Below are 13,682 nucleotides of genomic sequence, written 5' to 3' on the forward strand. Positions count from 1 at the left end.
CTTGCTTAGGCTGGTCTTGAACTCTTCAGCTCAAGCAGTTCATCTGCCCTGGCCTCACAGAGTGCCTCACAGTTCACAGCAACCTCCAACTCCTGGGCTTAGGCAATTCTCTTCCTTCAGTCTCCTGAGTAGCTGGGACTACAGGGGCCCACCACAACGCCTATCTATTTTTGCTGTTGTTGTTGCAGTTTAGCCAGGGCTGGGTTCGAATCCACCACCCTCGGTATATGGGGCTGGTGCCCTACCCACTGAGCCACAGGCACCGCCCAACAAGTTTTGAAGTTTATATATATTATATATATGTATTTTTTTTTACCTATACACGTGTTTATTAGGTTTCCATTTTTTTGCCTTCACAAAATTAAAAAGACTTAAAATTTAATAGCAATAGCAATAAGGTAAGGACTAGAAACAAAAACCTCGTAAAGAACGAATGAACGAACATAAATACATTCAGAAAAGGAATCAGACAATTGCTACATCAAAATATTAAGCAATAATAATAATAATAATGCAAAGAAAGTAACATTCACTGTCTTAGCGCGCCAACCACACGGGGCTCATTCTCAGCGCGGCTACAAAAAAAAAAAAAAAAAAAAAGAAAGTAACATTCACATTGTCAAATAAGAGTATGTCTATTATAGACTGCTTTGACTCTGAGGTTCAGTATAGAGTCATTAGTTAACTTCTTATTTTTTTTAAGTCTCAAAAAATAGACAACTAATATTTATAAATAAAAGTAAAAGATAATTTCAAAAAACAGATCATGCCAAATTTTATAGACAATAGAAAAAGAATAAATACTTCAAAATCATTCTACTTGATCTGTGTACACCTGATATTAAAATTGGAGAAAATATATTATTATAAAGGGGAAATTACAAACATATGTCACTTATAAATGAGGATGTGATATCCTAAACAACATATTAACAAGTTGAATTAAAAATTAATGTTTAAGTAATGTACTTTGGTCAAAATTAGATCCAATTTATATGAGAATTAGTCACTACTTTCTTTTCTTTTCTTTTTTTTTTTTTCTTTTCCTTGCCCATACTCCCTCCCTCCTTCTCTGTCTGGTCTCCCCTTCCACCATGACCCGCCATGTCATTAATTGTCATTAATTGTCCTCATATCAAAGTTGAATACATAGGATTCATACTTCTCCATTCCTGTGATGCTTCACTAAGAATAATGTGTTCTACCTCCATCCAGGTTAGTACAAATGCTGCAAAATCTCCATTGTTTATGGCTGAATAATATTCCATGGTATACATATACCACAGCTTACTGATCCATTCCTGGGTTGAAGGATATTTAGGTTGCTTCCACATTTTGGCAATTGTAAATTGGGCTGTGATAAACAGCCTAGTACAAGTGTCTTTATAAAAAAAGATTTTTTTTTTCTTTCTGGATAGATGCCCAGTAATGGGATTGCAGGATCAAACAGAGGTCTAGGTTGAGTTCTTTGAGGTTTCTCCATACTTCCTTCCAAAAAGGTTGTATTAGTTTGCAGTCCCACCAGCAGTGTAAAAATGTTCCTTTCTCTCCACATCTGCAGTTTTGAGATTTTGTGATATAGGCCATTCTTGCTGGGGTTAGGTGATATCTCTGGGTGGTTTTAATTTGCATTTCTCTAATAATTAGGGATGATGAGCATTTTTTCATATGTTTGCTAGCCATTTGTCTGTTGTCTTTAGAGAAGATTCTATTCATCTCTCTTCCCCATTGATGTATGGGATTTTTGGTTTTTTTCTTGTGGATTAATTGAAGTTCTATATAGATCCTGGTTATTAAGCATTTGTCTGATTCAAAATATGCAAATATCCTTTCCATTGGGTAGGTTGTCTCTTTGCTTTGGTTGTTGTCTCCTTGGCTGTACAGAAGCTTTTCAGTTTAATTAAATCCCATTTGTTTATTATTGCTGTTGCCATGGCAGTCTTCCTCATAAAGTCTTTTGTAGGATAATATTTAGAAATAAACATATCCTACATCAAGCACACAAAGTGAACTCAGTGTGAGTTTAAAATGGCTTGCTTTTTTTCCAGAGGCTTAAGGGAACTGGGCCCCCTGGGACACATGCAGAGTTGGCTTGCCTGGAGTTAAGAATTCCACAAGCCCATTCTCTGAAGCTGTGCACCCCAGTGAAGCCTGAGATCAAAGGGAATGCCGCCCTTCCTCAGAGATACGGGCCAGAGGGTTGACGTATGTTAACAACATATTGTCAGAGGTCTGTAGGTGCTTTGCCCTGAGGAAAAGACACAGTCGTTCCTTCATACTGAATAAACTGAGTGAATGCTTGAAGATACTCTTCCATTAACTCTGTTCCCCTGTGGCTACTTTCTTCTTTGTGATCTTTATTTAGATACCTGCCCAGAGATTAGTCAGTGTCTAGAAGATGTTTACTGCAAAAGTGATTGTGTTCTTTATGGGGGCAAGACATGATTGCAAGAGGGACTTTGCCTAACAATTGCAATCAATGTAACCTGGCTTATTGTACCCTCAATGAATCCCCAACAATAAAAAAAATAAAAAATAATAAAATAAAAAATTATAAAAAAAAAAGTGATTGTGTTGATATGGTAACAGGATATTTCCTTTCAAGTTAATTTCAGGTAGGTAAAATGAGGTAATGTTGAAACTAACAGATGATAGATTAAGTGTGTACGTGACTAGAAAGGTATAAAATCAAAACCCTGAATAAATAATTTTGCTACACGCCATCCCATACCCTGTAGTCTGTTTCTTGACTTCATAATTATAGGAGCGAGTTTACACCCAGGGCAAAGCTGCTGTTCGTTCATGTCTCCAGTCATGCAACGGTCTTTCTCCAGGCCGATATCTTACAGTGTTTTTCCTATTTTTTCTTTGAGGATTTTTATTGTTTAATCCCTTAAATTTAAGTCCTTTATCCATCTTGAATAAATTTTTGTGAGTGGAGAAAGGTTCGGGTCCAGTTTCAGTCTTTTACATGTGAATATCCAATTCGCCCAGCACCATTTATTGAATAGGGAGTCTTTCCCCCACTGGATGCTCTTGTTTAGTTTATCAAAGATTAGGTGGCTGTAAATTGTTGGTTTCATTTCCTGATTTTCTATTCAATTCCAAATGTCTATATCTACCATGCTGTCTTGACCACTATGGCCTTGTAATACAGCCTAAAATCTGGTATGGTAATACCCCTGGCTTTGTTTTTATTACTAAGAACTGCCTTAGCTATACGGGTTTTTTAATGGTTCCATATAAAATGCAGTATCATTTTTTCCAAGACTTGAAAGTAGGATATTAGTATTTTAATAGAGATGGCATTGAGTTGGTAAATTGCTCTGGGAAGTATAGACATTTTAACAATGTTGATTCTTCCCAGCCATGAGCATGGAATATTCTTCCATTTGATAATGTCCTCTGCCATATCCTTTCTTAGGGTTTCATAATTTTCTTTATATAGGTCCTTCACCTTTTTTGTTAGGTATATTCCTAAGTATTTCATTTTCTTTGGGGCTATGGTGAAGGGAGTTGAGTCCTTAATTAACTTCTCATCTTGGCTATTATTGGCATATACAAAGGCAACTGACTGGTGGACATTGATTTTATATCCTGAGACATTATTGTATTTTTTGATGACTTCCAAGAGTCTTGTGGTTGAGTTGTTAGGGTTCTGTAAGTATAAGATCATATCATCAGCAAAAAGGGAGAGTTTGATCTCCTCTGCTCCCATTCAGATGCCCTTTATTTTCTTGTCTTGTCTAATTGTATTGGCTAGAACTTCCAGGACTATGTTGAATAGTAATGGTGACAGAGGACAACCTTGTCTGGTTCCAGTTCTAAGAGGAAAAGCTTTCAGTTTTACTATATTCAGTAAAATATTAGCTGTGGGTTTGTCATAGACAGCTTTGATCAGTTTAAGAAATATGCCACCTATGCCTATACTCCTCAGTGTTCTAATTAGAAAAGGATGCTGGATTTTATCAAATGCATTTATTGAGAGGATCATATAGTCTTTGGTTTTGCTTCTTTTGATATGGTGAATAACGTTTATAGACTTGCATATATTAAACCAGCCTTGTATCCCTGGGATGAAACCTACTTGATCATGATGTATAACTTTTTTGATGATAAGCTGTAATCTATTGGCTAAGATTTTGTTGAGAATTTTTGCATGTATATTCATTAGTGAAATTGGTCTGAAATTCTCTTTTTAGTTGGGTCTTTTCCTGGTTTTGATATCAGGGTGAAGTTTGCTTCATAGAACGTGTTGGGGAAGATTCCTTCTTCCTCAATTTTTTGGAATAATTTCTGTAGTACAGGAATAAGCTCTTCTTTGAAAGTTTGATAGAATTCTGGTGTGAAGCCATCCGGACCAGGGCATTTTTTTGTTGGAAGATGTTTTATTGTTTCTTTGATCTCAGTGCTTGAAATTGGTCTATTCAGGAGATCTATTTCATCTGGGCTAAGTCTAGGGAAAGGGTGTGTTTCCAAATATGGATCCATTTCCTTCACATTGTCAAATTTCTGGGCATAAAGGTTCTGATAGTACTCAGAGATGATCTCTTGTATCTCTGTGGCATCAGTTATTATTTCCCCTTTGTCATTTCTGATTGAGGTTACTAGAGATTTTACTTTTTTATTTCTAGTTAGTCTAGCCAAAGATTTATCTATTTTATTTATTTTTTCAAAAAACCAACTCCTTGTTTCATTAATTTTCTGAACGATTCTTTTGTTTTCAATTTCATTGATCTCTGATTTAATTTTGGATATTTCTTTTCTTCTGCTGGGTTTAGGCTTAGATTGTTTTTCTTTTTCCGATTCCATCAGATGGCTTGTGAGTTTGTTGATGTACTCTCTTTCTGTTTTTCAAATGTAGGCTTCTAAAGAGATAAATTTTCCTCTCAGGACTGCTTTTGCTGTATCCCATAGATTTTGGTAACTTGTGTCTTCATTGTTGTTATACTCAAAGAAGTTAATGATTTCCTTTATTATTTCTTCCCTCACCCAACTGTCACTCATCATAAGGTTGTTTAATTTCCATGCTTCTGTGTGAGGTTGAGCATTTTTGTTGGAGTTGAGTTCCACTTTTAGTGCCTTGTGGTCTGAGAAGATGCAAGGTAGAATTTCAATTCTTTTGATTCTGTTGAGGTTTGTTTTGTGTCCTAGGATATGATCAATTTTGGAGAATGTTCTATGGGACAATGAGAAGGATGTATATTCTTTATCTTTGGGATGGAGTGCTCTATATACGTCTATCAAGCACAGTTGTTCTAGGGTCTCATTTAAATCTCTAACATGTTTGTTGAATTTCTGTTTAGAAGATCTGTCCAGCTCTGAGAGAGGGGCATTGAAGTCCCCCGTCATTATGGTGTTATAGAATATCATATTGCTCAAACTAAGCAATGTCTGTTTTAAGAGTAACACCCAGAAATTAAAGGACAGAACTTAGTTTCCACAATGATGCAAAAGACAAAACTAAGCAATGGACTTTCACAAAATAAGAAGAATAGAATGCTACCACACTTATCAATTATCTCAATGAATGTCAATGGCTTGAATTTCCCACTGAAGAGGCATAGATTGGCTGATTGGATTAAAAAACACAAGCCATCTATTTGCTATCTGCAGGAAACACACCTCATGTCAAAAGACAAATTAAAACTCAGAGTTAAAGTTTGGAAATCAATTTTTCAGGCAAATGGAATTCAGAAGAAAATAGGGGTTGCAATCTTATTTTCAGATACATGTGGATTTAAAGCAACTAAAGTCATAAAAGACAATGATGGTCACTTCATATTGGTCAAGGGAAAAATACAACAAGAAATTTTAATTCTAAATATTTATGCACCCAATTTAAATGCTCCCAGATTCTTGAAGTTTATATTTTTAAATCTCAAAACCATTGGCTGAAGGACTCATTCTTTTTTTTTAAAGGAAAGATTTTCACTTTAAAAAATAACTTTGATATGGTCAAAAACTGCTCTGGTAGGGGTCACAGGCCTTCTGAAGATGACCAATACCCACATTAGTTAAGTAGGTTTAAGGATAACCTGTGTGCTCTTCAAAATATTCCAAGAGCTACCAATTTGGAAATTTTTAAGGAGATTAAACATTATTTTATGGCTTAGAAAATGATTAATGTTAGGATAAAGGAAAGATTGCCAAATCCAGGTACCACTTTCTTGGTAACTAAAGTGCAGTCATTCACAGAAACATAAGCCACATAATCTAAGTCTCTGCAAATTACAGTTGTTTAGGATGAATCTTTTGACTTACCTTTCCAGGAGTTTTTCCACCTCTCATCTCCCCTTCTCCACACCGGATAGAGTTTTTCATTCCACTCATTTTCATCAGAAGACCAGCCATGTAAATGGTTGTGCTCCCTCACATAACCAGGAACTCTTTGAGTGCCCAGTGCATCATGAAATTCTGTAATTGATATTTGAAAAACAAATTATTTTGTCTATGACATTCTTCATTTAGTATGCATCTAACAGTGTTTAAAGAAACTTTTCATTTCATACTGCTGGGAAGTGTATACATGATACATTCAATATCTCAAGTAAATAGAGGGCGCTTTTTAAAAAAAGGCCTACTGGAAATACCTTGAATACAAGCATTCAGACCCTATCTCTTTACATATGTACTTTAAACGAGTCAGAGAAAATTTTGAAAACCTTATTTCTTAGCCATCACTTGGCTTCTCAATACATATCCTCTGAATATTTGGATCGATATAATATTATTAGGATGCCAAGCATCTTCAGGCCAGTATTTGCATTTTTTCCCATTCTGAACTACTCAGGTGGCTAAAGGAATGCTAGGCTCAGGAATGCCTTGAGGATCCCAAGAGACATATCCTACTACCAGGAGCTAACCATTAGTGATTTTTTTATGGCCCACAACATATTCTATTTTGGCTAATGTTCCATATATACGTGTGCAGTTTACATTTGTTGGGTAGACTGTTTGTTTTAATGTCATTTGTGTCAAGCTCGTTGATAGTTTTTTTGTTTTCTGCGTTTCTTTTGATTTTCTGTGTACTTGTTATTTCTAGTTACTGAGAGAGTAATCTTGAAATCTTCAAGTATAATTGTGGATTTGCCAGTTTGTCTATTTCTTCTTCCAGTCCTGTCAGTTTTTGCTTTATGTATTTTAAAGTTCCTTTGCTAGATGTACACTGTACATTTGGAATTGTTGAGATTTATTGATGAATTGACTCTTTTCTCATTAGGAATTGACCCTCTTTATCCCGGGTAACATTCCTTGTTCAGAATACTACTTTGATATTAATGCTTGCTGTTTTTTAAATCTAGTACGACAATCTCTACCTTTTTTGGGGAATGTTTAGATATTTTACATTTAAATTATTATCAATGTTATTTTTAATAATTTAAATGTGCAACCTTATTTGTTTTCTATTCTTTTTCATTCATTTTTTTTTTTGAGACAGAGTCTTACTATTGAGCCCTCAGTAGAGTACCATGGTGTCACAGCTCACAGCACCCTCAAACTCGTGGGCTTAAGCAATTCTCTTGCCTCAGCCTCCCAAGTAGCTGGGACTATAGGTGCCCGCCACAACGCCCGGCTATTTTTTGTTGTTGTTGTTGTCGTTGCAGTTGTCTTTGTTGTTCAGCTGGCCTGGGCTGGGTTCAAACCCGCCAGCCTGGGTATATGTGGCAGGCTCCCTAACGACTGAGCTATGGGTGCCACCTTGTTCTTTTTCTTTTTTTTCCTGTATCTTTTTGGATTATATTGGGATTCCATTTTATCTCTGCTAGTGGCTTATTAGCTAGACCTCTTGGACTTGTTTCGTGTGGTTGCTTTAAGGTTTATAATATAGTTCTTTTCATTTTGAATTAGTATCTGCCTTTTTTTGCCTTGCCTGATAGCCCTGGTGGTCACATGGTTTCTCCTTTGAGAATTATAGCAGACTGGTTGGTTGCCTACCCAGCATTTATTTCCTGCCTGCATTCTTCTCCCCTTTTTCCCTCTTGCTGGCGGAGCCTTTCCTTTAACAGTTCCAAATTTCAGAGGCTCACTTTCCGAGTTTGGGCAGGATCAGATGATTAAATCCCAGCCAGTGAAAGCTGAGAGGAAGTCTGCTGGGAGCTCCAGGGAAAGGTTTTCCTACTTTATAAGAAGCAATATGTGAGAACAAACTCTATTTTTTCCTCCTCAAAATTGATTTTGGGGATGGTAATGTAATGACACGATGCCTGGAACTGCAACAGTCACATTACCTGGGAAGACACAAATCTGAGGGAACCACCAGCACGTCGAGGGTGTCAGAGTGGACAGATGAAAAGCCAGCACAGTCTTTGCTGGTGCTGTGGAGCTGATGCTCTAGTCCCGCCTACCTCGGGACTGACTGCATGAGATGGAAGTGCCTTACTCAACTTATTACGGCTGAAAGCGCCATTGTCTATAAACCCTCACCTAACCCCTAAGTACATACCATCTTAAATTGTTCTCTTATCAATTTATGTCTTAGCCTGGCCATGATCTCTTAGAGGGCAGAAACTCTATCTTCTTTTAAATCCTGAAAGAGGCCTGTGATGAGGTGTGGGATTTAGTGGGTGCTTAGAGAAGCCAATATTGAGTGCATGTTACTAACTTCTTTCTTCTAATCCTCTTGTCTGGTAGGAGGAGGGAGCAGCATGTTCCCTTCTTCTTAGGGAAGCAGATGGAATGGAAAAGGATATTGAACCTGGTCATGGAACCTTGTTTCTAGCCTTAGTTCTGCAGCTACACAGGCTGTGTGACCTCAGGCCACGTGTCTTCTCTGGGCCTTCACATCAGACCAAAACCAAATGTCTTGTGCTTCTATAAAATTGTTCTTATCTGGAAACAGATGTTAGGTAAGGGCAGGAAATTTGTGTTTATGAATAAACATATGTAGCTGAAAATTCACTTGAATTGAGTCATATGGAAAGAACTAAGATTATTTAGTTCAAACTCCTTCATATTATAGATGAAGGAATACAGGCCTAGAGTAATGATATGATTCACCTAGGGTCATTTTTAATTTAGCATGAAAGAAGATTCACATCTTTTAATTTCTAGGACTAGGTCTTTCCATTGTACCAGAGAGACTTTCTCTTCCTCAGCTCCTGAGAGAAATATAATCAAAACACAGATTTCTACTCTGCTTTTTTTTTTTCCTTGAAGATGAGATCTTGCTCTGTCACCCAGATTGAACTACAATCACAGTTCACTGTAGCCTCTATCTCTTGGGCTGAAGTGATCCTTCCACCTCAGCCTCCTGAGAATCTAGGATTAAAGCTCCACACCACAATGCTTGGCTCATTAAAAAAAATTTTTTTTAGAGACACTGTCTTGCTATATTGCCTAAATTGGTCTTAAACTCGCCTCAAGTGACCTTTCTTTTCAGCCTTCTGAGTCCCTGAGATTACAGGTACCAGCCACTAAACCCAGCTCTCTTCTGATGTCAGAGATCAAGGAAAACTACAAACTTAAAAAAAGAGTTACATGGACAGAGACATGGGTAAAAGGAACAGAAAAGAGAACCTAGAGATAGACCCACATAAGTATGCCCTACTGATTTTTGACAAAGATGCAAAAACAACCCAATGGAAGGAAGATAACCTTTTCAGTAAATCGTGCTGTAAAATGTAAAAGCCATAGGGGAAATATTCAGGATCTAGTGGTAGGCAAGAATTCTTAGACTTGACACCAAGAGCATGGTTCATGAAATTGATAAACTGGGCCTCATTAAAGTTAAAAACTTTCATTTGGTGAAACATGACAAAAGGATCAAAAGACAAGCTATAGACAATGAGAAATTAATATCTACAATATAGAAATATTTTTAAAACTCAATACTATAAAAACAATTAAATTAAAAAATGGACAAAACGGCCATGGCTCATACCTGTAACCCTAGCATTCTAGAAGGCCAAGGCAGGTGGATTGTCTGAGCTTAGGAGTTTGAGATCAGCCTGAGCAATAGCAAGACCCTATCTCTACTAAAAATAGAAAAACTAGCTGGACATTGTGCTAGGTGCCTTTAGTCCCTGCTACTTGGGAGGCTGAGGCAAGAAGATCGCTTGAGCTGGAGAGTTTGAGGTTGCCGTGAGCTGCGAAGCCACAAAACTCCACCCAGGGTGACAGAGTGAGACTGTGTCTCAAAAAAAAAAAAAAAATGGACAAAAGACATGAACAGATAGTTCATCAAAGAGGATGTACGGATGGCAAATACACACTAGAAGATGTTAAACATCTTTAGCCAGTAGAGAAAAGCCCATTATAACCACAATGGAATGTCATGGTACACCTAAAATGTGAGTAAAATGAAAAGCAGTGACAATACCGAGTGCAGGTGAGGATGTAGAGAAATTGGATCACTCATACATTGCTGGTGGGGATGTAAAACAGTATAGCTACTCTGGCAGTTTCTTGTAAAATTAAATATGCAACTACCATACACCAAGAAATTATACTCTTTGGCATGCATCCCAGAGAAATGAAACATATGTTCACACAGAGATCTGCACATGAATATTTATGTAGCAGCTTTACTCACAACATCCCAAACTAGAATAACTCAGACGGCCTTAAATAGTTGAATGCTTAAATAAACTGTACATCCATACTATGGAATACTTCTCAGGGATAAAAAAAAAAAAGAACTATTGATGCAACAACTTCAATAACTCTCCAGGAAATTATGTTGAGTTTTGTTAAAAAGCTAGTTCCAAGAGATTATGTACTGTCTAATACCACTTATGTGGAGTTCTGGAAAGGACAATATTCTAACAATGAAGATGGATTAGTGGCTGCCGGGGGCTCGGTGGGAGTGGAGGAAGAGAGTGGATTTGGATATAAGAGGGATGAGAATCCCTGTTGTGAGGCAACTCTGCTGTACTGTGATTGTATCAATGTCAATATCGGGGTTGTGATGTTGTGTTTTGCATGATGTTACCACTGGGGGAACTGGGTAAAGGATACAGGGGATTGCCTTACACCTGTATGTGAATCTACAATTACCTCAAAGTAAGATGTTAATTTCATTCATTCATTCATAGTCTTGCTTTCTTGCCCAGACTAGAGGGCAGTGCTTTCACCTTAGATCACAGCAACCTCAAACTCCTAGGCTTAAGCAATCCCCCTGCCTGAGGCTTCCCAGTAGCTAGGACAATAGGTAATCAACCACCTGCCTGGCTAATTTTTCTGTTTTGTAGAGAGGGGGCAATTAGCTCTTGCTCAAGCTGGTCTTGAACTCCTGACACCTCCTCATCTCCCTAGCTGCCCAGAAATTCATCTCAGATGTTGCCAATGATGCCTACAGCACTGCAAAATGAAGGGTACAGCCTCCGGCAGCTGCCAGAGCAAGAGCTAGGACTGCAAGTCTACTCTAAGCATGGAGGACTTGACCCTACCCTCAGCGAGTGTGGCCTCAATGGGAAGAAGCTGCACTGCTTCACCCGAGCCACCCAACCTGAAGGTGCTTGTCTGACCCACGTCCCCACACCAGCCTGTTTTCATAACAAACTTTACTGTGACAGGCAAAAAAAAAAAAAAAAAGTCTTTGGGCAGCAGAGTGAGACACTGTCTCAAAATAAATAAATAAATAAAGTCAACCTGGTAGTAAGCGGACTTTCTGGCGGCTTCTCGCCCCACCGGCGGGCTCCCGGCTTCGCACACCAGCAGAACCGGGCTGCCGCTAACTCCTTCACGCCTTCTTCCTCCAGGGCTAAGACAGGGAAGAGGCGGGGATCGTTGGTGTTTGACACTGCTAAATCCTAGCTGCCCGTATTTTTTTCTGGCCAGAATATTTAGTCTAGGCGGGCCAGGCAACCCCGTAATGCCCAGGTTTTGCCACATTGCCTGGTAGGGTGGGGACCACACCTGACAGCCCGGATCCCACCCCCAGCAAAGCTCTGGTGCTGACCAAAGTGGAAGTAGTGAGAGAAGGCTGCGGTCAGACGCGGTCCCCGGGTCGTCGGTTCTCGGTCCCTCAGTCTCCCAGCGCGCGAGCTCTAGGACAGGGTGTCCTGAGAACTCTAAGGGTGGGGGCCGGTCTGTCACTGTCAGAACAACTGACACCTTGTATGTCTCCCACACCAAAGACCCCATGACCAGGCTGTGCAACGAGGAAGCGGAGTCACTCCGGGCTCAGCCGCTCAGCTAGTGTCCCGGGGCGAGTCCTCGGCCTCTCCGCCGGTTATGGTCTAGATAAGGGACAGCCCCAGCTCGGGTCCCGGGCTGTTCCGAAGACGCGCGGGTACAGAGCGCCCGCCGTGCGCCCAACACCGGTGCCGGGGAAAACGCGGGTCCCGTTGTGGCCCGAAGTCGCAGCCGCAGCCGCAGCCGCAGTCGCCCGAGACCGCGCGGCGGGTCCCCGGCGGGGGCGGCCTGGCCTGGGCCTCGGCGGCTCCCGCAGAGCCGGCCGCGCTCCTGCCCGGGCTCCCCGCGCCTCCTCGCTCTTGCTCTGGCGACCCCGCACGCCAGTTCAGTGGTTCTCGACTCTAGCTGCACGGGCAGATCCATGAGGAGCTTTTCCAACAAGGACGCTCTGACGCCGCTGCCAAAGATCTTGATATCCTTGAGCCCTCGTCGGTGTTGTTACAGAGCCCTCGCCCCCAGCCCCTACTGCGTGACCAGGGCAGCCCGGGGGGCACCTATTCGGCCCGCACCCTCTCGGCAGATCTGTGCAGAAGGCTCAGCAGGATTAAATTAGAAAACCTGCCATCTGGGACCACGGCTCGCCTGAGGTCTCCACGCTAAGGGCCGGGCCGGAAGCCTGACAAACTTTAGTTGGTAAGGTCGCTTTGTTCTGCAGCCAGAGACTGTCCAAGCCTCCCCCAACCACCATCTGGCAAGAGTGGGTGGCAGTTACCACAGGGGAAAAGGTCCCAAGAGAAGCCTGCGTGGCTTTCACCTTCCACGAGCTTCAAGCCAAGACAGAGCTGGAGACTTCTGTGGTTTCAGGGTTACCAACATTCTGCAGGAGAGACTCGTGGAAAGCTTCCTAAGAGACTTAGTCTGACTTCTGGCTCAGAAGACAACGTTACCCAAAAGTGCAGCCACCAGCCAGAGAACAGGTTAAACAGAGAAACTGAGGATTACTCACGTTTGGCGGCATCTTGTGGCAATCTTATAGCCAGAAGCATAAATCCCAGGAAATAGCAGAGCCGTCCCATGCTGAATTCTCACAGATGTAAGATGTAAAAGGTTTAACTTTTAACTCCTCTGGTCCCACCCGCTAAGACTAACTGTGTTCTTCTGGCCGCTGCTGAGCCCCACTCTTCATTTTAATTAAATACAGGGCCTGGGGTGGATCATGTGATGGTATTAAGCAGCATTGCCTGATCTGGTCTCTCAAGTTCAACCTCTTACAACTCATGTGCTTGTGACTCACTCCCCCTTGGCATCTATTTATTCCCTTTACAGAAGCACGCTATTTTGCTTTCATGGTTTCACATTTATGAGTTTCAAAGACACTTCCTTTCTTATGGTCCCTATTTTAATATTCTTCACCAAATAGAATATCAGCCCTTCAGGTTCACTGATGACCAACTAAACTGCTTCCCTCACCGAGCCGGTATTTAGATCTCACAGTGATGCATCTTTTTCTATAATTTAGATAAGCAGCTCCTCAGTCTAGGGAAGGCTTGTGTATTCCCTTTCCCCAAGAGGAGACAAAGATAGGAGAGGTTTATTTTCAATTA

General features: G+C 40.4%; 1 protein-coding gene across 1 annotated transcript in view; it reads right to left on the reverse strand.

Annotated features, from left to right (window-relative positions):
- The window catches only part of GPNMB (glycoprotein nmb), a 36,555-nt gene extending 23,182 nt beyond the window's left edge, over window positions 1–13,373 (reverse strand). The window contains exons 1-2 of the mRNA XM_053608957.1: window positions 13,085–13,373; window positions 6,265–6,417 (exon numbers count right to left, since the gene is read on the reverse strand). Coding sequence (XP_053464932.1) covers window positions 6,265–6,417; window positions 13,085–13,154 — 223 coding nt within the window. The 5' untranslated portion in view covers window positions 13,155–13,373. The remainder of the gene's footprint in view (window positions 1–6,264; window positions 6,418–13,084) is intronic.
- Window positions 13,374–13,682: the final 309 nt, after the last annotated feature.

This window comes from Nycticebus coucang, chromosome 11 (genome assembly GCF_027406575.1).
Source record: "Nycticebus coucang isolate mNycCou1 chromosome 11, mNycCou1.pri, whole genome shotgun sequence".
NCBI classification, from domain to species: Eukaryota; Metazoa; Chordata; class Mammalia; order Primates; family Lorisidae; genus Nycticebus; species Nycticebus coucang.